This window comes from Fulmarus glacialis, unplaced genomic scaffold (genome assembly GCF_000690835.1).
Source record: "Fulmarus glacialis isolate BGI_N327 unplaced genomic scaffold, ASM69083v1 scaffold9696, whole genome shotgun sequence".
Lineage (NCBI taxonomy): Eukaryota > Metazoa > Chordata > Aves > Procellariiformes > Procellariidae > Fulmarus > Fulmarus glacialis.
In genome coordinates this window covers 1-27,339 of record NW_009216235.1, presented here as the reverse complement: position 1 = coordinate 27,339, position 27,339 = coordinate 1, and the positions used below count along the sequence as shown (strand labels likewise).

Here is a 27,339-nt window from a genome sequence, read left to right as displayed (position 1 = left end):
GCAACGACTTCGCAAATAGGATCAATAGTGGCTTAGCAACTTCATCCACCAGTTCCCTCAGGACCCGCAGGTTGATCTCATCAGGTCCCATGGACTTGTGCACCTTCAGGTTCCTTAGATGGTCTCGAACCTGATCTTCTCCTACAGTGGGCAGCTCTTCATTCTCCCAGTCCCTGCCTTTGCGTTCTGCGACTTGGGCAGTGAGGCTCGAGCACTTGCCAGTGAAGACTGAGGCAAAAAAGTAATTGAGTACCTCAGCCTTCTCCATATCCTGGGTAACCAGATCTCCCGATTCCTTCCGGAGAGGGACCACATTTTCTCTAGTCTTCCTTTTATCACCAACGTACCTATAGAAGCTTTTCTTGTTGCCCTTGACGTCCCTGGCCAGATTTAATTCTATCAGGGCTTTAGCTTTCCTGACCTGATCCCTGGCCGCTCAGACAATTTCTCTGTATTCCTCCCAGGCTACCTGTCCTTGTTTCCACCCTCTGTAGGCTTCCTTCTTGTGTTTGAGTTTGTCCAGGAGCTCCTTGTTGATCCATCCAGGCCTCCTGGCGTTTTTACCTGACTTCCTCTTTGTTGGGATGCATCGCTCCTGAGCTTGGACGAGGTGATCATTGAATATTAACCAGCTTTCTTGGGCCCCTCTTCCCTCCAGGGCTTTATCCCATGGTACTCTACCAAGCAGATCCCTCTACCAAGAGGCCAAAGTCATGGTAACAACATGCCTAGGCATAGCACAATATTGCAAGAGAAAGGTACTAGGAAGGGGCCTATCCCATCATGAAAAGTCAACACTGATCAATCAACACAACACTTCTGCCTCTTCTGCTGCTACTTTGCATCACAGTTACTGTGCCAGATTGATCTCTGGCATAAATCCATCAGTGTGGTCAACACTTCAAGTCCAAGTCCCCACCTTTCACTTAAGCTGATACGCATCAGGAGCTGCTAACGTTAACAGTGTCACACCAGCATTAAAGATCACTAAATCAGGCTTGCTGGATTTATACCAAATATATAGGTATCTCTGTCCCACGGTACATCTCCCTCCAGGCTCCTTGTTCAGATTGTAAAAATGAAAGTCATATGGCTTTGAGTTACTTTTTTTTCTTCTTCCTATTTTCTCCTTCACAGATTTCCTGCAGGATAAGAACACAGCAAAAAAAGCCCAACTGAAGTAACGCCAAGATCAGGGGGAGAGAATTTCTCGAGTGCTGCGGCGCTCGTAATGAACTGGCTTTCCACCAGCCCTAAAAACAAAACCAGTTGGGAAGTACAGCATCCTCTCTTTGAAGATAAATAAACAAATGTTTAACCATTTAACAGTTTGGGCACCCTGGATAAATCACTGCATTATCATCCCCTCATTTGCTTAGCAGATGTGAATCCAGAGTGCTGCATAAAGACATTAGGGTGGCTCTTGCTCCAAAAAGCTGCTAGAGGATTTGACATGGTGTACCTGCTGTATCTGAGCTCTCTTGAGCATTTTTTTATTTGCGCAGTTTGCTACTGCTACTAAGAGGTGTGGGTCTGCTCGTGCAGTGCTGGGATCTCTCGCTACAACAACCCACCCACTGCCCAGGAAGTCTTCAACTTGGATTTTACAAAGAGCTGTACATGCCCTGTTTGATTTTGAACCCAGGGAGTTAAATGAGATTTATCACAAGCATAAAGACTTTGCGTGATCTCACATTAAGCCTTTGCCTGTAACAACTACTCCCAGTCATCAGGTCGGTTGTGTTTGACTTTCCAGAGTCACATTTCCTGCCAAAAACTGTAAAAGGGGATAAGACACTAGCCATTTCCCAGCAGGCAAGGAAGTTAAACAAAACGCTCAGGCTTTTGCACGCCTGGAAACTGCTGGATTGAACCAGATCCGTTTCAGCCAGGCTGTTCGGGTAGAAGAGCTGCTCTAAGTAATTTATGCAGCTTCACACCTCCAGGAGCACTTGTTCGCATCCATGCATGCCCATCTGGCCAGGAGGAACACGGGGAGGTGGTGGGAGCAGAGCCCCGGAGCCGGGGGAGGTTGATTCCCCCGCTCCTGCCCTGTTAACAAAACCTCAGGCAATCTCAGTGCTGCTGGTGGGGGGGGAATGGAAAAACAGGGGTCAGGAAGAGAGAGCAACTCTGGTACTCAATGGCAGGCTTAATTCATAGTGGGGGCAACAGAAGGTATATTGGATATATTAGATAACGCTGCTTTACCCACCCAGAGGCAGAGGAAGAAACGGACAGACAAGCCCAGATGTGCCTGTTTGACGCATCACGGACGCTGTTCACACTTGACCTAATACTCAGGAAACAGCAGCAGCACCAGGCAGAGAGGAGACCCCAAGGGACTGTCCTCCTGGGGTCATCCCAGTGGGGATGGGGCAGGCTCTGAGGCACTTCTTTAAGCCGAATGCTGGCTGGATCTCAGCAGCTCTATTCAGGATTCCTGAACTCAGAGGAACTCTGCAGATTGGCACCAGTTGAGCATCTGACCTCAGTTACCCTTTGGAGCAAGGTGTTTTGGGAAGGGATTCCTGCTCCATGTTACATGCACTAATGTAAAGCCATATAATTGAAACTAGAGCACAGCATGTCCTGAGCAGGGTGAACCAGGCCAGCACAGAGACTTATAGTCACTGTTGGCATCTGCTGGGGTCTTTCATGTTCCCTTCTGTTATTTTTATTTAAGAAGTCTCTTTCATGCAGTAGGCGCAGAGTTTGTGGTGCTGCACGTACAGCCAGCTCCCCTGTCCCAGGCTTTGCTTCCCTCTGCGTTCCCTGGCTTCACCCTTTCCCTGCCCTGGCAGGTCCTTCCCAAAACTTCATCCATCACCAATTGGCATCAAGCAGGGGTCCCGATGGAGAAGAGAAGCCCCTTAAAAGTCAGAGCTGGGGAGGGTTTGTTGGCAGCCACCTACACTCACAGCTGCAGCCACGGAGAGCCCAGCCCTAGGATGACATCACCGCAGAGCCGAACGAAGGACATGACGTCAAGATGTGCCGTTCCTCTGAGCCCTGGCAGAAACATGGGCCTCAGGACGCAGTCTCCAAAAAGAGAGAAACCTGCAGGGAATTTCTCACTCTGTGACTGCCGAGGGGAGGTGTGAGCAGATGGACCAAATCTCCCGCGATTTCTTCTTTTCCAGTGGGACCCCTACAAGTTTTCCTCGTCTCCGTGCTGATCCTCTGAGGATGGATTCCTACATCTTGATTTAAGGCAAACTTTAGGGTACTTCTGTACTAATAAGCAGAACAGAGCCCATTTTCTAGCCCTAAAGCAGCTGGTATGATGCACACAGCCAAATTCTACTCCTCTTCTCAAAACAGAGGGGGTCTTATCCATGCCAACAACTCCTGCAGCAGGTCCCTAGCCCGTGCTACCCTCATTTGTACCCGGGCACTGTCATTGGTACAGGGTTGGCCAGGGAATGTGCTAATGATTAAGCAACCTCACGAATGGCCAACGAGTGTTTGTGTCCTGGCCCTGTGAATTTAACGGCACAGGCCTTTGTTTCTCAGAGTCATCTGGCCAGCCTGTGCACCAGCAAAGTCTTTGTACCGTCTCTCTCTGGAGATCTGCATCCAAATCCTCCCAGCGTGATAGCAGGGGTTAGATGCTGCTGCACACGTGTCCAGGCATCCATGAAAACCTGCGTACCATCACTGCGGTGGCACTTCTTCGAGGCGAAAGTCCTGCTGTTCCCATGGCTGGTCCATATTTGACAGCACGGACCCAGCCAGCATTCACTCCTGGTCTGGAGAGGGCTGGCAGGCACATGATGCCACGGCTCAGCAGCCTGGTTTGCCACCGTGGAAAAAAAAAAAAAAGAATAAAAAAAATAAAGCTTTTGGCAAATGTTTCCACTGAAATGGTGATCCTGGAATGGGGCTCTTGAATAATTTTGAAACATATATTTCCTCAAAGTAAACAAAAACAACCCTCACGTATCTGAAAATCCAGAACCCGAATAGATTTTAGCCAAAGTTTCCTGGCACTCAGCTGAACATTTGCAGATGCTGGTCACTAAGAGACTAGAACATTTTCCACTCCCCCCCCAAAAAAAAAGGGGGGTGGGGATTTCCACTGAAAAAGTTTATGGGAAAAAAAAGAAAATATTGACTTTGCATAAGGTTTTTCAAGGACATGGAGTGAAGATATTTTCTGTCCGGCAGAAGCAAAAATAGCCAAATCTTGCCCAGAACATCTACCCCTCTTCCAATGTACTTGTGCCAACAACATGCAGTTTTATTATTTTTTGCTGCTGCTAACATGGCAGAGTCAGCAGAAAAACATGAGGCATCTCAGAAACACTGAGAACATGACCCTGAATCACCTTTTTTATAAAGTCACTTTAAATCTCCTTTTAAATGTGGTTTCAAGAGAAAAGCTGAATTGAGTTAAGAGCCTCTCTTGACAGCAACCACTTCGATGACAGCAGAAGCAAACACTGTGAAATACCTTGCAACTGCAAGTGAAGAATAGTTTCTTCTACAGAAATCCCAGCCTCCTAGGCTGCCTTTTGACTATCCACCAAGTTCAGTGAAATCCCCAGTTCAGGGAACCACAACACAGGATCATCTCTGTCTGTCTATTGCCTGACTTTCAGTTTTATGCTCCATTTGAAACACTGCTCTCCCTTTCAGCTCACTGGAGTTTCTACCCAGCTGCTAGATTACCCAGTTCTGACCCAGTCAAAAAACTGAATCTGCTAGATTGCGAACACCTCCTAAGCAGGGCTGTGGTAGCTTCATACAGACCCCTGACCACTCCAAAGAGAGGTCTGGTGTGCTGTTACCATGCAGAGGGTTTGCTGCAACCTCTTTTCAAACTAAAAGCAAGACTGATGGTCCGCATGGAAAAAAACAGAAGGATGACTGTAACACGGGCTGGTTACCTTTGCTACCTAACTATATAACAGCGCAGAGGACACTGGTTTTGGTGCATTAGTAATCGGCATGCAGACTCTCCTGAAGATCCCAACGTTAGCACACTCTGCTGCCCAGTCCTCCTCCTCCATTATCTACATTAAACCAGCATGTTATACCCATTCCTCCACTCTGCTATTCAGGCATTCCCTCAAAACCCATCTGTACCTCAGGTTCACACCCTTGCAGAGCTGATGTCTCTTCCTTTGTCTGCCTTGTCTTATCTACAGGATGCTCTTCAAGGCAGGGACACCTCACAGTCAGCAGGGACCTGGTCAGAGACTCTCTTGGTACTACAGCAGCTCCAAAACAGTAAGAAAAGGACAAAGCATGGCATAAAAGCTAGCAGGAAAGTCTAACTTTGCCAGAACTAATCTTCTCGCTAGCACAGCTACACATGGGATCAATTCTGCCCATCATGCTTGGTTCACACATCAGTGACAGCTCCCAGTGCCACAGCTCTTCGCTGGCTTACATTAGCAGCTTAACAAGTGCCAAAAAAGAGCAGCAGAGATGTTTTGCTCAAGCACAGTTTCTGCTGAGGCTCTGTGCCTTACCACGTATTTGCGTGTGCATTTCCTTCAGAATCATGTAGTGACTCTGCCAGACTCTAGGCAAACTCTCAAGAGCTGTGTGAGCTAGAAAAAAAGCCACAATAGAAAAAGACATCCCTGGCATATCCAAACAACAAGTCCAAAGAGAGCTCTTGCACATGTACCACCCACCCTTAGCTTCAGTAAGAGTTGGGCATGGCTGCACAAGGGGCTATATTGGACCTACCCTAGAAGAACATTTCCTACATATCATTGTCTGAGATGCAGCAAACCACAGGATATGTTATCAAGGCAGCACAGGCTATGAGAAAAAGGAAGGACAAATCCTTTGAGAAAAATACTCTTTATTGCACAAAGAGTTTCAAAGTGTTTACTGCCATATAAGTACAGAGGATCTTTGGAGGATGAAGCATATCTTCATGTATATTTGTACTGCAGGATCATACTTTATTCAAGGCCTCTGATTTTGTTGTTTCTACAGTTGTCAAATAATTGTATGAAAACAATAGGGATCTGTAGGAATTACCCTGTAACCAGCACCCATAGATGCAGCAGAGAATAGTCATTGTATTTCAAGATCATTGATCCTGCCTATAGGTTGTAATTATACCCCTGCTATACAGTCCTATGGGCAGCTTTACCAGTTCTGAACAAGACACACTGCTCTCTACAAAATCCTACAAGGTTCTTCACACAGAAGGTCCTACAGACAGCTTATCAAGAGTACTTGTCATTTCAAAAAGTTCAGAGTATTTTAGAAAGCAAGAAAAGCATAAACTCAAGCACAGAAAACGAAAGGAAAGACCACACAAGGCTATGAACAAACTCCAGCCCCTGCGGGGCTGCAAGAAGAGACTAGGCGTTTGCCAGCCCGGCTTCAGAGGCTGCAGGTACCTACTCCCAGCACCTCCGAAGGAAAGGGATGCTCCCCTTCATCTGAAATATGAACACTGCAAAACACTGCGCACATCCATTCTCCTGAGAAACCACAAAAGCAACTACCACAGACTTCATTTCACCAACGAGAACAGATTGGTGGCTCAGAGAAACATATTTGGTCCTTATGCGGTGAACCTGGTCCCAGCTCAGGAGCTAAGGAACCCAAGCCCATTCAGCTACATTATTCTGCTAACAGGGGAAGGGGGAAAGACGCCGAGAGAACAACAGCAGATGGTTAAAGGAATAAGTATGTCAAGGTCTCAAAAAGCCTTGGCTTTCTATAGATCCTTACTCTTCACTTTGGTGAAGCTCAGTAGCATCAAATTCACTGGAGATTTTTACCACTGCATTTCCCCCCTCAAATTACACCTCAGATCCCCTGCTCTTCTTAATTTTCATGCCCAACGCGACTCTCTGCTCAGCACAACCTCATCCGACCTGTGCAGTTTGCAGAGTCTATTCCTCAGGCTGAGGATAAGCAGCAACTGCACTGAGCTACTGGTGGGAGACATCAGGGTGGCCGTCCAGACTGTAGCAGCTACAGAGTTGTGACAGGAAATAGAAAGGCGATGGTGGTCAGCTTGTAATAGCACAAACCACCCTGAAGAGCGTTGCATTTCACTGACCTGTTGAATACTTCCGCGTCCTCTCGGAGTCCTTGTACAGGGATCCCATGATATCACCCATGGATCTGGAGATCCTCATTTCGTGCTGTTTACTGTTGTTTGGTTGGAGGAGCTGGTAATCAGACAAAGGAAATGATCAGACTCTGCCAGAGCCCTTGCAGACACACCATGTGAAACCTTGTATTTGGCTCCCCACGACCATACTACCCAAGAACCAAAAAAAAAAAAAAAGACATGCATGTAATCTAGGGTGATCCAGAAATCATTCACAAACAATTCACATCTGTTGTTAAAATACTCTAATAAGATAAGATTGAGCTCCATTTGATAATGATAAATACAGGTATTTGACATAAAAGACCGTTCCCACACTGGCATTATTTCCAGATAGATACAGAGATTGATTCCTGCCCTGAACCCAAGTTTGCAGTCCCAAAATCAGAGCCTCTCCTCCACGCTCCCTAGACTTCAGTGGCAGCCTAGGCACTGCAGGGGTTCCTCTGTAACAGAGCAGAGGAACAGAGCGGAGGATCACGCTCTGCTAGGGAAGATAAGGGGGAAAGCAAGGAAATGACAATCCAGCTGGTAACTTAAATGGTAGCGGCCAAGTCTTACTAAGTTAACATGCTACAATGCACTGTGATTTTGTGATAATTCTATGCGTGACTTTGGAGCCGAATGTTTTTGCATGGTTACACGCTTCAGGAAGAGTTGGACCTACTCTCAAAGGTATGCATGAATCTACCTGGCTGTCCTGCTCTTAGTAGCTGACTTGCAATACTGCAATGTTCCTGCAGTTGCTAGGGCAGATCACCCCATTTCTGCCCAGGATTTAGGAAAGTCCAACTGATGGCTCAGTTTTCCCCTGGGACTCTGGTCCCTGCACCGTTTGAGAGCCTCTCAAAAGGAGCAGAGAAGTTCCAGGAGCTGCGAGCACCAGCAGTAGCATGAGGACAAGCACTATGAGTTTCAAGACTCCCAGTCTCCCCGGTACTTCTAGGAAATATAAGGAAGAAACAGAGTTGCAACATCTGTAAATCCCTTGCTTTACAGCCTGTGCTTGGGGCAGCACGACATGTGCTTTGGCAACACTCTGTGCACGCGAGGTCAAGCTAACAGGCTTAACTGCAAAACCACTGAGCTCAGGAAAAACAAATAAATAAATAATGGGAAAAAAGACAGTCCTGCATGAGACTGAAGGATTCTCCAGTTCGCTCCCTGTGGCCTTTAGTACTCCAGCACCACATGGAGGGAACGGTCCCCACACTGCCACCCAGCATGGCAAGGGCCAGGGCATCATCCTGTATATGGAGGAGAGGCTACAGAAGAATGTTGACAGCATCCCTAGGCAGAAAGCACAAGGGGTTCTCTTGGTGTTTAACCTTGTTTGAGGACCAGTACGGTATTTAACCCTTCACAGGTTGTAGAAGGAGCTAGAGGGAGCTCAGCTCAGTCTCTGGCTGCCACCACAGGAGGATTTCCGAGCAGCTGAGCCAGAGCAGGGCTGACCCCCCTCATGACCAGCTTGCCCTCTGCTCTGCACCGTCAGGAGACTCATTTCCACTCCCCAACACAATAACAAGACATCTCACTCCAGACACAAAAGAGCAGAGAAGGTGAAGGGCTCACATTCGCTTTCTTTGGAGCACTCACGAGGATTCGCAGGCTCTTCAGGGAAGGGCTCAGCTCCAACTGTTCCATCGCTTTGTCCAAATCTTCCTGGGATTTCAGCGGGATCAAGAGCTGGAAAGCATTGAACAAACACCGGAGCACGGCAGCGTCACACTTTTTGGTAAACAGAGGAAGCCAGATCCTTGCAGTGAGCAGCTTGGGAATCGGGGGACGAGGGAGGAACCCGAGAAAGCGGATGGAAAACAGAGCCCCCATGCCCTCCAGCTTGCTGAGCTCTAACGTTTTCTTCCAAGTTCTCATCTACCAAGGAACAGATGCAAAAAATCACAACAAAAAACATCTGCAAGGAGAGAGCTTAAAGGTCACATCACCAATTCAGCTAGCGGGAAGAGGAGAGGGCTGAGATGAAACCTTAGGCTTGCTGCCTGCTATTCTGGGGCTGCTCTGATCTTGGAGTTTGTAGGCAGGACCTGCTGCTACCCAACCCCAAAACAGCCCCATTCTTCCTGGGTTTCTTCCTGGGAAGATGGTGATGCAATGGTGCTCCAAGAAAGCAGTGAGCTACACCCGAGGATTTACTCTGGCAGATACTCAGTGGCCTTCCCTACTGCTGCAACCAGTGTTCCTCTGCACTGACACAGTCTCCCCAGTGTTTGGGCATCAGGTGAAATCAGGGAACGTCTCACAAATAAGAGTCTTTTCCCTTTTGATGTGGAAGGTGTGCATTGCTCTGCCTCCAAGAACCACTTCTTTGACTCCCAGCAGGACAAATTCAACTTCTGCTCTTTATAAGGTAAATAGAACAGAGAGCTACACAGTGCAGTGTCTATCAGGCAGCTAAAGGTCCTGATGTTTTCCTGGTAAGTGGCAGACTATTGCCCTCATATCTCCAGAGGGAATTTGAACCTCCTGATATTGCTCTGTGGTGTACCACATCCTGCAGATAGCCTGCAAAGCTTCCAATGCCTAACACAGCTGCACTTCACAGGGGCTCTGTGGCCTTCAGCTGCCCTGAGCTAAGATTAAAACCAGAACTTTTTGCCCCTCATCCAGGAGCATTCTGCCTAATCTCACAAAAACCAGTCCTCAGCCTCTGTAGGTTGCCTCGGGCACTGACACTGAATCCAGCCAACACAGCACGTTATACTTATGCCTGTGCCAAAGTACACAGCAGTTCCACCTACCGAAGGGAGCGAGTAGCCACAGCTCCCAGTAGGCTCTCACTGGTCTTACTGGGAGCCACAGCTGCCCAGCACTCCTGAAAGGCTGCTCAGCCCTCTGGGTGATCAGGGTTCATGCCACCAGCCACAGCAAACACACCTCAGATCAACCGCTCCAGAAGACGACACTCAAAAACTGCCTGTGTCTACCTTTTTGATCTCAGGGTGTTGCCAAGGGTTTGGCTGTTGTCCCATACATAAATACACCTCAGACTGTGTGCACTGTGACTTTGGGAATGACCAGGTCAAGGGAAGGCTGTGGGCCCAAAGTTTACCCAACAGAGATGAGGTTTCACCTTGGGAAACTGCTACAGTCACCTCCTCCACCCAAGGACCACAGCCTGAGCCCGCCAAGCTCCATCTTAGATGTCCATGTGGCTGCTATTTCTACAGTGTGAGCACTTCAAGGTGTGGATTGAGTTTGTCCTCTCCTGTGTGATAGGTAGGTTATCTTTTGTCCCCATTTTGCAGACAGGGAACCAAGCCATATGCAGGCCACCTATTTCACATGATAAACATCAGGCTTAACCAAGAAAACCAAGCTCCCACAGCTGTGGATAGCAGGTGGTCCTGAGTTGATACCTACCTTTAGCACCCAGCTTCGGGATACTAAAAGCCAGGTCTGCAAAGAGGCACTGCAATAGCTAAGTTTAATGCAACCTGCTATTCTGTAGAGTTTACAGTCCCAAATTAGATACCCAGGACCCCTATAGCTTGCATGGGAGAGTTAGATATCCAGAAATGGGATTAACAGGTGAGAAAAGGAAGCTGCCAGGTGTAATTGCTGGAACTAGTGGTAATTGTTGAGGAAAGACAAGGTCAGTTCTCAAAAGATATTTAAGCAATGAACTTCAGGTTGAGCTAGGAGTGCTCGTCTGGTATAAGGTATGCAAACGTGGTTGAGAAATTTCTACAAAAAGACAGAAAAAAAGACTCTAGAGCAAAGCATTTAGCACATTTCCCAGGAAGAGGGATAATCTGGCTGTGCACCCTTTGTCTGAAAACTACTTAGTTATTTGTGTGTAGGAAAAAGATTCCGAGAGGAGCTCTTGAGAAAGCCTCACCCCAGGATACCCTTACAGGCTGTAGGGACTTGAATTCTCAACCACCAGATGAGGAAGAGTTCAGGAAGATGTCCCTTACCTCCCAAGCAAGGGACCTAACCAGCTGGGGGGTTTACAGAGAACACTAACACCACTCTTGTCTGGTCTGGGCCTCACAAGCAAGGCTGGAAACAGTTCCCCTTCTGGAACAGGGCTTGGACATAAATGAAAGGAAAGTACTCACCAGGTAGATATCAACTATTCAGGGCTTTCAGTAGGTCAATGGAGTAAATGGTTAGACCATGGTTCATGGTTAAACTTTGGGATCTGAATTAATCACCCGTGGTCACAGCAGATACCAGACAAAGATGGTATTGAATAAGTCTCCCAAATGCTGTGCAGCTGTCCTCACAGTCTGCTTCCTTAAGCAGCAGAGCTTAAGGGATATTCTCTCGGTGCACTGCTTAATCCTCTTGAAGTTCACAAGGGCTCCATAGGTGCATGAAGCAGAAAAACCTTCTCTCCTATGTTCACCCAAACAGAAGAGAGAGCTGCTCCCCTTCGTTTCACCACCAAGCAGAATTTGACTCTGATCTGTAAGTATAGTCCCACTGCTCACCCATCCTTTTACTGAGCTCCTCACAAGTGCTCAGAGCTGCAGTCCCTCAGCTGCTGCTTTGAACAGAATGTTCTGCAGGTCACTCCATCTCACTCCAATATCACAACATTAACACGTTTGCATGCCTGCTTCAGAGGAGCCAAAAACATCAGGCAGAAATTGCCCTCCTGTAAAAAGGACTGGAGCCAGTATTTAACTTGGCTTTACCTATTACCCACATCTGGCAAGTAAGTTTTGCTCCATTTGGCTTCCAGACTGTGGCACATACAGATATCAGGAACAGGTATCTACTAGGCACGAAACTAAATATAGACGCAGAACCACGGAAGTAATTGCCAGGGTGCATTTCCAGTAACTGGGTTTATCCCGTCTACAGAGTGAGCAGCCATGATGAACAGCAAAGTTTACCCACACAGAAGTTCCACTAAATAGAGCTTATTAGATTTTCTTTGTGCTTTTAAATAGTATACTCCCCTGGAGCCTAATGTTTTAGTATGGGACTTGGTAGTCAATTCACTGCAGTCTAAGAAAGTGAGTGCAAAGGGTCACTTTTCACCGACTACAAGAGTATTGCTAGACCTCACTCCGTAAGACACTGCAGAAAGCCAAAGAATAGTAGGAAACAGGGTTGGGGAAAAATCTGAGAGGTCAATTAGTTCATCTTCCTGCCCAATGCAGGACCAACTGGCATCAACAATTCTCGACAAATGTTTGTTAAATATGCTTTTAAACACCCCTCCTCCCCCCCGTAACAGAGCTTCCACCACTTCCCTAGGCTTTAGCTCTCCCTAACCTTCCAAAATGATGCTGAGGGACAGCCTCAGAGGAGACAAGCAAGGGGAGGTCAGAAGAGAACTGGTGGCACACCGAGGTTCAGTGTTCTGCCCAAGGTCAGTTGGTGATGGAGATGGGACAAACAACAAGGTAATGCTTAGTCACACCTGGAGCAGCTGTTGAGCAGTGCGAACCCATCAAATTCAGACAGAGCATTTGCCAGTCTCTCAATCCATAACACAGCCAACTGTCTAAGAAACACCACACCATGCTGTCCATGGCCAGGCCAGATTTTGCTGTCCCGCTCATCAGAAAGATGAGTCCAGCCTAGTACTAATGTGCAGACATGCCCCATGCAGTACACCCACGGCCAGGCCCCGCTCTTATCTATACCAGCCCAAGCCTGTTGATTCCATGGTCCCACCAGGATGTGATTCATGCATGCCCCTGCTCCACCCAAGTGGCATGCTCATCTCGCTGATCTTGGCTTCAGGACTCCTGCTTCACCAGGAGTGAGCTTTTAGTGAGCTTTTGTAGGGGCCTGTTGACCTCAGTGTAATTCTGATCTACAAGGTGCTACTGCAAGAGAAACATCTGATGGCAACAAAGAATTACTGCACAGTTCCCTCTGAGCACGAAGAAAGGGTAAAACATTAATTGTAATGAGTCTGCGGTCAGGCTACCTCTGAGACTTGCAGTCATGAGGCTCAAAAACCTGACGCAGAACATGCTAGGAGCCAGATGCTGGGGTGTCACCATGTGGACATGTAGGCTATCTCCCCGAAGGTTACTTTTTTCTGTTTATAGTGTTTCCACAATAATAACCCTGAATTACTACTGCTCAGGCCTCTTCCCAAAGGTGTGGGTTCTCACAAAGAGGAATTTTTATGCGTAAAAAACCAAAATACTGAAGGTCCTTCTCAACCCTAAGAAGTTAGGGCTACCCAAAGGCCTGCTTATGATCCTGCTATGTGCTGTGCACATAGCCAGGAAGACAGTCTCTAACATGGAATAAAATGCATTATTTGCTATTGCTGGAAAAAATTCCTCTTCCAGTGGAAAGAAACCTGGAATGAAATGAGTCATTCCTGGAGAATTCAATGGCAGGCTTTTCCCGGGAGGGCTGTCAGAGAATGCCCAAGATTAGAAACCTGACCGCATTCAAAGCCAAATCCCAGTGGACACTTTGGTATCATGAGGTACCTATTATAAAAGAATAGCAACCTTTTTGTGGATCAAATCTGCACTGAAACAGAAGGAAGAAAAAAAAAGAAAAGAAAAAAAAAAGGCAAGAAAGCTCTCTTCATGACCTCCCTCTCCATTCATACTTTAATGAAAGGCTGTTAGTCATTTGCAATTAATACTTGAACAAACAAGCTGTCAGGACAGATCTAAAACCATCAGAATTGGTGTTTAAAAGCCTATCTATTTGTCATCTGGCCTTCTCCTTCTTCCCAAACCCAAACCCACCTTAAGAGTCCAGTGGCTCCAGCTGCCTGCCCAGTTCATGGCAAGATGCCTCACAAGAAAACACTAAGCACACCAAAACAGATGCCAAGGATTGCCCCCTTCTAGGTAAAGGCCCGCATCATCACGCTCCTTTCAGACACGGTGCTGGGCTCAAAGAAAAAGTTGGAAAACGACAGTGGCCTATGTTATGAAGAAGGTTGGAGTAGAAAGGTCTTCAAGCCTTAAAATGCAAGGGTCACAGAGGGAGGGTTTCTTGGCTGCCTGCACGTGGCCACAGGACCTGCTAGAGGAACCTACAGTGACGCACATTTCACTGCAGACCTAACCACAGGAACATGCACGTGGTTCTGGGGTTTCGGGGTGAAACAAAGTCAGTGATGGATAAAAGTAAGCTGTGTTAGCAGCACTGTCACTCGTGCTCTGGACTTCACCATGCTCCTGCAAATGCCCCCAAGACAGAAAGGCTTCACATCCAAACCAAACATGCAGTAGCCTACAGTCACTTCAGTGGCTCTCCGGAAAGCCGTTTGGTCTCAGCTGCTCTCCTCTCTGCCCTGTGTGCACTCTCACCAGCCAGATACACTCTGAAAGTCGGTCTAATTGCCCCAAGGGCGATAATGGGAAAACATCTACTGCTGCTGACTGTGTAACTGAACTGACAATGACTCCTTCATCTCAGTTACTTAATTCCTCCCCCTGTTTGAGTTAGGGGGATTTTTTGTTCTGGGGGAAAGACAATGCTCCTGTGTCACCATTAATTGAAATAATTTTGAGAAGGGGAAAGTCTGGCTTGGAGTCTGAGACTCGAACTGAGCTGTGCCCGGACAACAGCTCTTGTATTGCTTACTAGCTGGGAACCACAAAATAAGATTATTTTTCTTTACATCCATGTACAACACTAAATTAGGGCCTTAAGAACAAACCACTGCTCAATTCTGAAGTGCGCACCAGGCATCCTAAAACTCTCCATTAGCAATAAGAAGAGTACCTCATTGTTCACACAGACTAAGTCCATCGTCTGTCCAAAAGCATCCGTGACCTTCTGCACCACTTCTTTGAATTTGACTGGTCTTGGAAACTGGATAATCCTGTATACACAAACAAATACAACAATAGTCTCAATTTAGTAGAAGCATACTGGAATTTGGGATTAGACTGACAATTCAGAAGAAAGGACCTGTATTCTTCCATCACAAAGCATAAAGCTTGCTCCTTGCTTTTACAGTCATAGAAATGCTGCTCATCTGCTATGCCCAAGAGGAGACTTGCTCTACCCTGCAAGGATATCTACCAAAAATCCTAGTGCAGCTCTTCTGCTCTCCCCCTACTGTGAAGTATAGGTGGAAAAGAAGAGAGTCCAGCAGCCCTTCACTGGAGAAGACCCAGGGTCAGGCACTGGTCAGTGATTTATCATCTACATTTTCAGCAAGTGACTCTGAATAGGTAGGAGAATAATGCAGTTTGGCATCCTGTGACTCTCCTGTACCATCACATGCAGCTCTATAGGTACATATCAGCAGGTACAGTCTAGCCCTATGGTAACATTACTTAAATTTTCTTTGGCTTTAACATGCAACTTGGACCATCAGCCTGCGAGTTTCCAGCCCTGTGTCCTGCCCTGCCACAGTCACCAAGCACCAAGCAGAGGTGATTCCATGGAAATGTCAAGCAGGGAAGGGCAGGCAAGCTTTAACTCCCAGCTCTATTTTTATGGGACTCGTGCCCAAAATCTGGTTATCTTAAGTAAGTGTCATAGGCTGCTAATCAAAGGGCATCAGCTGTGTTTCAGCAGGGCTCAAGAACTAAAAAGAGAAAAGGATCCAAGCATGCACCCTATGCCCCTGGTAAGAGGCATTTAATGACTTCCAGCTTGGAACCACTTTGCCTGTGTGCAAATCCCAGGAGGTACTTGCGGCAAACAGGATGACAAGGCAAAGCTTTTGCATATAAAATTGTAGTTGATTTTAGGGGAACAAATCCTGCTGTGAGCTCATCTGCAGCTGGCTGAAGTCAGTAGGATGACATTGGGTGAAAAGGGTGATTTGTCCCTGTACATGTGGGGGACTGGGTTGGGTACACACCTTTTCTCTCCTTCATATTCAAACTTGATCCTGACATTTCGCTGCTGAAAGGGAAAGCAGAAAATGGTTAGGTCCCAAACTGCATCCCAGATTGACACGCAGATCCAAAGCTGATTGCAGTTCTCAGGGAGACTCCCCTAACTCCAGTGGGCATCTGGTCTATTTAGGGCCAAGCTGCCTGATGGACTCAAGGACTTTAGGGAAACTCCACATTGCTGATAAATGTGCTTGTCAAAAAATAAGATCCTCTGTAGACAAGAGGACATTCACTCCTCTGTGTATCTGTCAGTTTCAACAAAATGCATTAATAAAAGTGGAAAATTTTGAACGCTCTGAACTCAGCTGGGAACAAGGCACTATTATCGAAGAGGCAAACATGTTAAGTGTGTGATGTCTGTCCATCTTCAGCGCTTCCCATGGTTTTATCCCAGTATTTTTCTGTTGGAAACCCAAAACGCAAAGCTCAGAGGATGTTAAATAGAACACAGGAATACTTGGGGCAAAGAAATAAGAAGTAAAAGCACGCACACTATAATGGAAGTGGAGACATAGTCTTGGATTTTAAAAGCCGACAGTGCTGGGGTGGTGGTGGGGTGGCTGTTATTTTCTTAGGACATACAAAATGCAAAGTATATCAGGCATCACTACACTTTACACAGCAAACGCCCACCCTGAACTGACCTGTTGCTCACCTCAAGAGAAATAATTAAATTTGCCCAAAGAAGAGCCAGCAGAGTCATGGGTAGACTGTGCAGTGGAGGGACTAGCAAAAGCCACTTCTCCCATCCTCTATTTGTGCATATTTAGCAGCGATCGAGACCACAAGGAGCCTTTTCATTCATTCAGCTTCTCAGACCAAGCCTGAGCCAAGCATCCCTCTAGCATCCCTTGGCTCATGCCAGGACTTTCCGGTGGTCTCCAAGGCAGATCAAAACCCTCTTTACTTCCCAGACCAAGTTTAGTCACCCCAGTTAACGAGGGCTCTGCCCCTGCTAGTGCACACAAGCCTCCTCAAATAGTGGTTTTCTTCCCATGGAGAAAAAAGTACTCGCCACCTCCCTCCGAGGTGTAACACCAGGGAGGGCTCGGTCCTGCACCGCCTGCATCTCACAGGGATAATCCCCGAATGGGTGGGTGACAGCCCTTCCTGAGCAAGGGCCTTATCTCTAACCTTGGATTGCCAGCGCGTGAAGGCACACTTTCCATCCTCTCAGAGGGAAAGCAGAGCCACAGTGAAAGAGCTTTGTCTCTAATGAGGAAAATGAGGTGGACGGGTGTCCTTATGTTTATTTTTAAACTGACAGCTCCTTGAGTTCTGCAAACACCCATCGAAGTTCAGGAAGTCAAGACTGGAGGTGATTCAGTTGAAAAGCTTAAAAAACGCCAGCAGATTCAGGGTAAACATGTTGGATCATCCGAAACGCATCCTTTTTATGTCTGCTCGTGGCATTTTCTGTGTTTCCAGAAAGACTGCGAAGAACCAGTGCCAGGACAGTCACCAAATGGGGCACTCCAGCAGTGTTACAGGCCTGTGCTAAACAGGCACTGACATCACCTCGGTGTCTGCAGCCAGTTCTCCAGACCCACAATGTCTGGACAAATTCCAGGTTTGCTTCTAGAACCAGACCCAACCCATAAAAATACCAAACTATCTCTAAAACAGTCCGAAATTCAAAAGGAGAAGAGATGACCATAACTAACCTAACGTTGAAAGTCCAAATCATTCTAGAGAGACAGGCAAATACGGGTGGGATTACCACCTTGGATTATCTCTGTTGGAAAAGAAAAAAGATATGGGCTCTTTTACGCCAATTTTTATTTGCACGTGCCTCTCTGAACAGGGCCTAGCTGGTTCATCCCTCCTGGATGCTGGCAGTAAATCAGCCGGTGTGGGTTCACTGCATGTAGCTCCGCAAAGCCCTTCTTTAAAGTAAGAGAAAAAAAAGTAAGGAACTTTTGAGATTTCTCCTTACAAAGGAGCAGGACGTGTAAAGGGAAAAGCTCAAGGGAAAAGCTCCGGCCTTGCTGCAGGAAACCTTTCAAAACACAGGTTTCACTTTCAGCGCAGACCCGAACACTGCACCGAGCCGGGACATAGCACGCGCTGCCTGTTTATGCTGAGCAACACAAATTTTGCAGACAAATAAGTTTTGAAAAACAGCTTGTGGCTGGAAAATGTCAAAACACTCGTATAAACCTCCAGAGAGAGAAGAAAAGGGGAAAAACAGAAAAAAAAAAAAAAAAAAAAAGAAGAGCCACGACCCTGCTGCATCCTTTTCTTCTACATCAACAACAGGGCTGATGTGCTATGGCCCGAAGCCAACAGAAGTAAGCCAGCTGCCCCACACTGCTCCGCTCTGCTGCTGAGCAGAGCAAACAACACACTGGCTGCAATAGGGGAATGAAAACCCACTTCATTTGTTAATTAGATATTTTTTTTTTTTCTGATATAAAAACCACTAACCTCTTGCCTCCCTCAAAGAAACCGAGACCTTAAGCTTGCAAGCATTTGGAAGAGGAATAAATAAATATTTATCTATAGTCTGAGAAGTTGGTTACAGTTTTATTTTGCAGTCTTCCCTTGGCTTGCTCATGTTTTTGACGCACAGCTAAAGCTGAATTCATCACCACTATCAGCAACAAATACTTTTTTCCTTTAAAAAAAAAAAAAAGTGGGCAGTGCCCAAAGCACGAGGAAGTCCCAAGTGGGATGCAAAACACTTCCTAAATGCCGGAGCAGGCTGTGATTTTTTACACCCATGGAAATCTGGTTTGGAGCAACTGGTTTGAGATTACACAGGGAATCTGGGGCACTGCCAAGCGCTGGAGCAAAATCTCACGCAAGTCTGCACCCAGCATCTCAAATGCACAATCGAGGGGAAGGCAGGATCAGCATCTTCTCCGTAAGGACCTCAACACAACACGCAAATGCTCGAGGGCAGGTTGTGGAAGAGGGCAGGTCGTGGAAGAGGTGCAGGTGGTGGAGGCTGCTGGGTCCTACTCATTTTTGCAATTTTGTGAGGAATGAAGACAACAGTGACTCCTCCTTGCACAATCCAAGTTGTTCTATTTACCCTCCCTGCCATCAGATGTCAAATGAGGTTAATGGCAGCCTTGTTCTCCCCAGAATCAAGAAGTCATTAGTTGGTGTAGGAGAACAAGCTGAGACATCCAAGAAGGGCGTGTGTTAAATACGGTGGAGGAGAGGGGTAAGGCCATGCCGCAAGGCACCACCCTTAAACACTGAGCTCTGGCAGAGGATTTGAGCAACGGTTTCATGGAGCACTGTGAAAGCTGAGACAGATAATGGAACAAGCAGAGGAAACTTAGGCATGAATGCACGAGGTGCTTTGCCTAAAGGTGTGAAGAAGAAGCCCAGTCTGGGGAAGAGAAGGCTCCAGGGAGACCTTAACGCAGCTTTTCAATATATAAAGGGGGCTTTATAAGATGGAGAGACACTTTGTACCAGGTCCTGTAGTGACAGGACAAGGGGCAACAGTTTTAAACTGCAAAAGGCTAGGTTTAGGTTGGATATAAAGAATAAATTTTTTATGATGAAGTTTATGGTGAAACACTGGAACAGGTTGCCCAGAGAAGTTGTGGATGCTCCATCACTGGCAGTGTTCAAGGTCAGGTTGGATGGGGCTTTGAGCAACCTGATCTAGTGGAAGGTGTCCCCGCCCACGGCAGGGGGGTTGCACGAGATGATCTTTAAAGGTCCTTCCAACCCAAACCATTCTGTGATTCATTCTGTGAAGCAGAGTGGCAGAGTCAAGGACAAAATTTAGATGTTTCGTCTCCTAGGTTCTATGTACTGAGTAACTTTCCCTCTTCACGTGCGTTTCCGTACAACATGGGGCACGGAGGAGCCCGTGTCTCGGCTGGCGCCTGTAGGCCCTGCTGCGACACAAACAAAATAAGCGACAACCCTGACAGGAAATACCACAGTAATTCCCTTCGTTTCTGGAATAATTTCTTCTGCGAGATACTTGTACCGGCATTTCCTCCAGCCCCGCTAACAAATGGTATTTTACCCTTTCTTGCCATCCGCAAGGAAAAAGCAAAGCCACCGCAGTGGCCACAAACCCATCACCATCTTTCCAGGCTTTCCTTGAGGTATTTTTAGCTCCTTCCTCAAAACTTCTAATTTCACGAAGAGAAAAGACCGCAACTGCCGAGCTTCAGAGGAAGTGCTGACGGGAATCGGGGGGGGCAGAGGGGGCAACCGCTCCTGCCCGCGAGGCGCTTGGCTGGGGACCATGCACCCCGGAGGGCTCGGCCAAGCTCGGCCCCCGGAGCTGGAGCAAGCAGTCCTGCACGCTGGTTTAGATTAAGGGAAACGTTGGAAAAAAATGGAAAAAGTGTTTCCAAACGAGGTGAATCATGATCTTATACAGAGATCCCTGAAGAGCTGGCTGCTGTTTATAATAAAAGCACACACGGAGAGCAGGAAAACATGCGGTTAGGCCTAAAATGGAAGTGGCTTTGGAGGAACAGGAGGTGCTGAGCACCCTCAGCTGCTGAACACCCAGAGGGTCCATCAGATCAGGAGCATGAGTCCAAGCTGAGCAATACCATGACCGTGGAGAAGGGTGACCGATGGCGCAGGGACACCCTTGCTGCATCGCCTCGATGCCACCGACCGCAGGCAGGGACCCAGCAGAGGAGACAGCCCCGCACCTCCACGTCTGCCTGTGCGCTAGTGTGGCACTGAGAGCTGAAGCACCTAAGACTGCCACGCTGTAAAATCCCGGATGAGCGCCAAGTTCAAAGACACCCCCCATCATGTCCTCTCCTCCTCCCAAATTCAGCCACCGTCAGAAACAGCATTCTGGTCGGACTCCACCTCTGTGGCTTGCTTTTAAAGCTGCTCTTGTCAAACCTAACCAGAGGACGGCTTCGCCCATGCTGAGACACCACAGGGACAGGGCCTTTGGATCACTCCTTCCATCCAAATCCATGGTTGCCTCACAAACCACCTGGGACAAAGCCTCCAACTCCAGCATTAACCCTTCTGAGGTCAAGAAAGGCAGGAAAAATCATTGTAAGGGGCCCTCCCTTCCCTTCAGCACTGCACCAAGAGGGGCTGCTTCCAGCTTTGCTCTTACCCACCCATGAGACCTTGGACACTTACTTTGCCTTAGTTTCCCCCCTGGGGAAAAACAGGGGCAATGAAGGAGACCCATTTCTGCATGCTGGAGGGTAAGCTGAGGGATTATATTCACTTCTCTCATTTTCTACTTGTTGGATTATGAAACAATGGGAAAACCCTGCTGAGCGGTGTGCTGTTCAAGCATGAGTGCTCTAGTTACTCCTTTGTACAAAGCCACAAAGCGGTGGGATTTCTCCTCAACTTCTGGCTTCGGCCAAGAGAAATCAGCACCACAGGGCCAGGCCGAGGGGACTTCTGCACCTCCCCGACGTGCACGTTGTTTGCATTAGTCCTGTGCTCGCCCCTGCTTTTAGCAACGGGACGTTCGTTACAAGCCAGACAGCTGGACCACGTCCCTAAACCGCAATAGGAGATGACTAATCCGCGTCATTAGGAATTATCTGCACAGAACCCCCACGCGCTTCGGGTTATTCAGTAATCAGACAGAAAGGGGTTTGTCCGGCATTGCCCCCTTCTCCTCTCGGGGGGTGGAAGCTATGAAATATCTTGGTCCCCCTGCATCCTTACAGCTCTTTTCCTCTGAAAAAGCAAGCCCAGCACATGAGCAGCTAAGAGGCCCGTGGAAAGATGATGTCTAGAGGGTTCATTGCTCCCTGTTATAGGTATATTTGGTTTATACAGCAGCAGAAATCACAGGCTTCAAAATGTTTATCCAAACCACCTACCTGGCAGGAAATAGCTTTTTTTCCAGCTGGATTTCTCCTTGGTATTACCCTCTTAGCACCCAAGTCAGCTCCACACACAGACAAGGGAAAGCCTCTTCCCCAAATCCTTGGGACTCCACTGCCTTTGCCATCTCCAGCCAAGCCTTTCCCAACCGGTGCTGCTGCCCTCTTGGTCCCTTGCTTCTGCCCCCCAGGTGGGGCAATCCCTGCAGATCTCCTCATAGAGACTCCCATCTTCAAGGTGATATTTATGGACCCTCATATTCCCCAACGGTAAAACAGAGGTGATAAAGCCAAACTCCTTCTAGGCTGCTTGAAGACCTACAAACAGAGAGCCCTAGAACATGAGCTGTATTTTATTCTAGTTATAAGCAAGCCTTGTCCTGCATCCATCTTGCCAAAGAAAAGAATGTCCAGAGGTGATTTACTAAAAGAACAACGTTTAGGTCAGTCTGACATTTGTTGTGCATGGGAACACATTCCCCGCAAGTATTGGACTTTATTGCCATGGGAGAACTTGCAATCAAAATTAACATGGCAGAGGAATTGCTAGCTGTCATCAGCTGTGATAGAAGCCCACACCAATGCCCTGTCATTAGACGAAGCGCAGCACTGACAACCATCTTCATACTGCGAGTTGCCAAGCGCTATTTATATAAATAAATGGATGTGCACATAAATAGACAGATGCAAAATAAATGTTAATATAATTGCTCCTTTCTCCTCCATGCTTTTGTTTGGGATTTCTAATTTTTTGTGGTTTCCTTTCTTATCCCACTCATCTTTTTCCTTAGTGATCACAATGCAGATCTTTATTCTGCTGTTTCCTCCTTCCCCTCTTCAGAGCCACTGCTATAAACAAACTCCTTTGTCTGTTCAGTCCAGGAGACTGCCTGAAAGGACTCCTTCCAGCCACACCAGAGGATGCATGAGGAATAATAGAGTGATAAAAGGAATAATGGAGGAATAACAGTGCAGAGGATGCACTAGGAATGATGTCAGGATGATCCCTCTGTTCCCAAAGAATGGCTCCATTTTAAAGATTGTAACTTGCACGCAAAAGGAAAAGGGTGCCATCTCTATCCCTCTACCCTGTTTTCTCAGAAGGCAGAAAGGCAGTGTAACGTAGTGACTGACACATCTAACCAGGACTCGGGAGATTCAAGCTCAGCCATCACATCTGCTGCCAGCTGCCTGGGCAATCTAAGGGAGGAAACTCATCTGCACTGTGCATCAAGTATTGCTGTTCTCATTTCCAGCTTGTTCTACCATGAGGCATTAGACATCCAGAAACTCAGCATTAGTCTTAAACTCATTGGTAAGGAAAGCAAACTAAAAAAAGAAAGATTTTTATGCAATTTGCCAAAGGACGTTCATTTCATAAGATGATCTGAAGTAAAACTGTCGATATTTGGGGGAAGAAATATTGTGTGGCGCACACCCCCACAGACTACTTTCTTGTGTGGCCCCGGCCTACCAGGAATACTATCTGGCAGGCTCCAAATTTCAACTTCTGTCAAGAGAGCACTAAGGAACCCCTCCAGGAGACAGGGATGAGATAGCACTTTGGTTGCATTTCTCTGTGGACCAAAAAACAAGGGAAACAAGCCACAAAGCGGCAGGCTAGTTAGTCAACACATTCTTGTTTAAAATGTTTTTCAGTGGAAATTTGGAACACTGACTAAAGGATTCCCATGCCTCAGAAAAGCATTTTTCTACAGGAAAAAAAGATTACTTTTTTTTAATCTAACAACTGAACATCCAGACCCAAGTATTTCAATGTTAGCACGTTGCTGCAAAGCCTCATAAGAGACACCTACAATGAGATTCCCAAGAGGAAAATTTAGCATGTAAATGCCCCATGCCTCACTCTCCCTCTCCAAGAAGGGAGACGTGCAGTGCATCCTTCAGTCCAACCAGCCAACCTGAGCACAGAAAAAAATAAAAAAGGAAAAAAAAAAAGGGAACACCAAGTACCAAAGGAACAACAAATCATAGGCATGACAACAGCATTTCTAAAGCAATCTTTTCCCCCCCATCAATTTCTGTGCTCAAAAACAAGGAAAAAAAAAAAAAAACAACCTAAAAGTGACCCAAACAAGTTGATTAAAAGTTTCTGAGCTGCAAACATGAACCAAGTCCCCACTAATTCCACCTACTTTGGCCACTCCCCACCTCGCAGACTAGACTCCCGTCGTCCCACGAGCCAGACTTGTTCCAGCTAGTCTAATTTAGTGAAGCAACAATTCAACATACTCCAACGCCCTTCATCTCGTGGGGCCTGTTGGTCTGAATCCTCAACCCCGGATGCGCGAGGAGAGCGGGATGCTGACTATTTGCGTCTCCTCCATCAGAGAGCTCTGAGTAACAATGAGCATGCAGCTACGGCTGGTCCGCTTATGGATAAAAAGAAAAATCATAAAGGAGGCAATGTTTTTCCAAGCATCAATGTTGTAATTGGGAAGGCAAGTTTGATTCCTAATATAATAAAATTAAACGCAAGTGGCAACCAACAATTCTAAAGCTGATATCAGAGCACAACATAACTCTATTGGTGATTAATAAATGAAGATACAGAGTGGATGGGCTGTGGATACGAATTTGATTGCAAGACGTCAACTTTATGAAACTTTTGTAGATAAGAATTCAGCCAAGGAAAACTATTTTTTTCCTTATTTTCAACTAATTATCTGGATAACTGTGTATCTGCAGCATTTACAGCAACATTTTCAAAAATGACAGCAGGGATTTTCCCCCATTGTGAGAAAACAAATCTGTTATTTAAGAGAAGTCTAAAAAGCTTTGCTATCCTGACAGCAACCCGAGATGGCTTGGTATGGTCCCCACCCATCAACTTGCAGAAAATGCTACTCTCAGAGCCATCCAACGCTGTGCTGGATTGTCTGCTTCGCCTGCAGCTGCAGAGAGCCAGCTCTGAATTTCTCTGGTCAGTTTTGTAAACATCTTGGACTTATTTCAGCATGAGCTGAACACAAATCCAGTGATTCAACTTGGACAGCTGCTACCGCCAGGACACACTTTAAAACAGACATGCTACGTGCACACTTTTCCCCTCTGCATCCAGAGTTATTTGTTAGTAGCAAAACTGCCATTAAAATAGGCATGACAACAGTAAATGACAATTTGTTTTCTTCCTTGCTAGGCATTCAGCAATTGCAAAGTTGATTGCAAGCTTATTCCAAGCCGTGGCACTAGAAGTGGAATTCCAAGTGGATTTGCTCTCATGCTTCTCCAGCAGCTTCCTGGTCCTCTCTTCTTTCCCCTTCTTCTTTTTTTCTTGCTATTTTGACAACTGAATTCTTTCTTCACAACTTTCGTGTTCACATAATATTTGTTCCATATGCAAACAGGCTATTAAATCCACTTTAGCTATTATATCAATGTCAGCAAATAATTTCTGACATTGCTCAAGGGACAATGTTTTTGCTCACCAAATCAACTCTGAATGCGCAACAGGGCCAAAATGTTTGGTTTTAGGAGCATAAAGATAAACACCAGTAATTAACATTTAAACACTTTATATAAGAATGACATTATTCCTCCCAAAAGAGCCTGGGTGTCTACAGCTCAAAGTTGGCAGTCTGTCTTTGTAATATCTGAAGTAAAAGTGCACATGATAAATATTGTATTTCATCAACGCTGTCAATAGAAAACATTTGACTAATCCAAATCTTAAAGCTGCATAGCCTGTAACAAGTTCTACTACTTTCAGTGCTAAGCAAGAGAAGGAAGTGCCTTGGGGTGGGATGTGAGATTTAAAACCAGTTGCAGGCTCTACTGTTATATTTGTGAATGATTTGGGGTATCACTCTTCTCCTCTGCTCCTCCATTGCTCCCCTGTGATACAGGGATGCCTGTAGCTTCTTTTCAGCTCTTCAAAAAGAGGTCCTAAAGCTATGCCTCGGTAAAACTATGTTATTTCTGATGTGCTGAGCTCCTGCAGCACTTGTTAACTTCAGTTCTAACATTTAAACTCTGTTCTCCCAGCGTGCTAAGCACCATGCCCACCTCTTTGGTCTACTGGAGTTTGGGGTGGACTCAAGCAATGCCTTACCTGTTTGCTGGAGTGGACACTGTTTTTATTCCTGTTGTTGTCCAGCAACCCCCCACATTTGCCCAGTGCTGCCAAATCCTTCATAATAGAGTTCAGAGCTTCTTCTTCATCTGCAAAAGAAGGAGAGACAACTGAAGTGTGGAAGGCAACCTCGCCCCTGGAAGTGCAGAGTAAAAACACAGTATTGAAAATACAATCTTTCAACCCAAATGGGTCAAAAGACATGATGTCTAGCCTTCTTATCAAGAGAAGCATTCAAAGACTACACCACAGTCCCGCCCAGCCCATTGTGTCTTGGAAATACAGGTCTCTTAATCACAGGTGAGACAGATCCTCAGAAAAGCCAGTGGCTGAGTGTGGGTGACCATTGCTCCTCCAGCTCCTCCAGCTCGCAGCCCATGTCTGCTGCCCATGGGGCCCTTTGGAGAGGGACCCATGGGCCAGATGCACCATCCAGGCTGGATCCAGTTTGTGAGGTATAAGGTGGTGTTCTACAGGACCGAAAGCTTTCAGGACCCAGAAAGCTCACGCAGCAGGTGACGGAGTACAACACAGTTCTTCATCTCCTCCTCTCCTCCCTCTTTATTAAAGACGCTCAAGAGCCACAACTGATTTTCAAACCTAGAGCCAGTGACAAACCATGGGATAGGGCAAGAAACTCATTAGAAGAGGTAACAAACTCAACTACGCTGGATAGAAGAGAGACACACTCTGAGAGCCCATATGGTATTTCTGATTTCTGCAGTAACTAGAGAACTTTGAAGGACCCATTTGATCTGAAACCAATCTCCTCCTTTTCAACACTTTTACATCTATGGTTGTGGTCTCTTAAAGCAGCTATAAACTATTCTATTGCAAAATATCAACCACAAGCACTAAAAACTCTATCGAGACCCAGGGCACAGCATACTCATTAGGAGGGTGTGAGAACCCATTGCATGCTCCATGTTCATGATACAGTCAAGACAGGCAGGTATTAGGCACATGCGGCTATTACTGTAAAAATACAAATACAGCTACTGCATTTTGTGTAAAATGGAGTGTCTCCAGGAATAGAGGCACCCCTACGCCAAGCCAGCCTGCAGGTTTAACTCAAAGTCTGCAAAGACGTGAAAGATGGCAAAAAGAAATCAGACAGAATCATAGAATCATTAAGGTTGGAAAAGACCTCTAAGATCATCGAGTCCAACCGTCAACCAACAGGATTGGACCCAAATACTGAGGTTCTTTCCCTAGGGAGGTATGTGTCCTGGATCCTCATGCTCAGATACAACATCATCTCCTCTTTTCCTGCTCCTCCTGCTGGGTTGTATCAGGACTAAAGCTGTGAAAAAAAAAGATGTAAGAAAAAGACTTCTCATGCATGCTGTGCACCCAGAGCCATCTCATTAAAGAAATAAGGGGAAAAATGGGGGAAAATGTTTAAAATCCAGTGTCACTTTTATTTTAGAGCTCAGAAATGAGCTCTAATGCCTACATCAGGCAGTAGGAAAATGCCTATATTTTCCTGTAGGCAATGCGTGTGTATATATATTTAAAATATAA

The 27,339-nt window shown here is 46.5% G+C and overlaps 1 protein-coding gene across 1 annotated transcript in view; it reads right to left on the bottom strand.

Moving 5' to 3' along the window:
- Window positions 1-25,904, bottom strand: part of LOC104077842 (mitogen-activated protein kinase kinase kinase 3-like) — a gene marked incomplete at its 5' end in the record, with an annotated part of 42,657 nt that extends 16,753 nt beyond the window's left edge. The window contains 5 exons of the mRNA XM_009579232.1: window positions 7,043-7,154; window positions 8,672-8,785; window positions 14,789-14,888; window positions 15,882-15,925; window positions 25,795-25,904. Coding sequence (XP_009577527.1) covers window positions 7,043-7,154; window positions 8,672-8,785; window positions 14,789-14,888; window positions 15,882-15,925; window positions 25,795-25,904 — 480 coding nt within the window. The remainder of the gene's footprint in view (window positions 1-7,042; window positions 7,155-8,671; window positions 8,786-14,788; window positions 14,889-15,881; window positions 15,926-25,794) is intronic.
- Window positions 25,905-27,339: the final 1,435 nt, after the last annotated feature.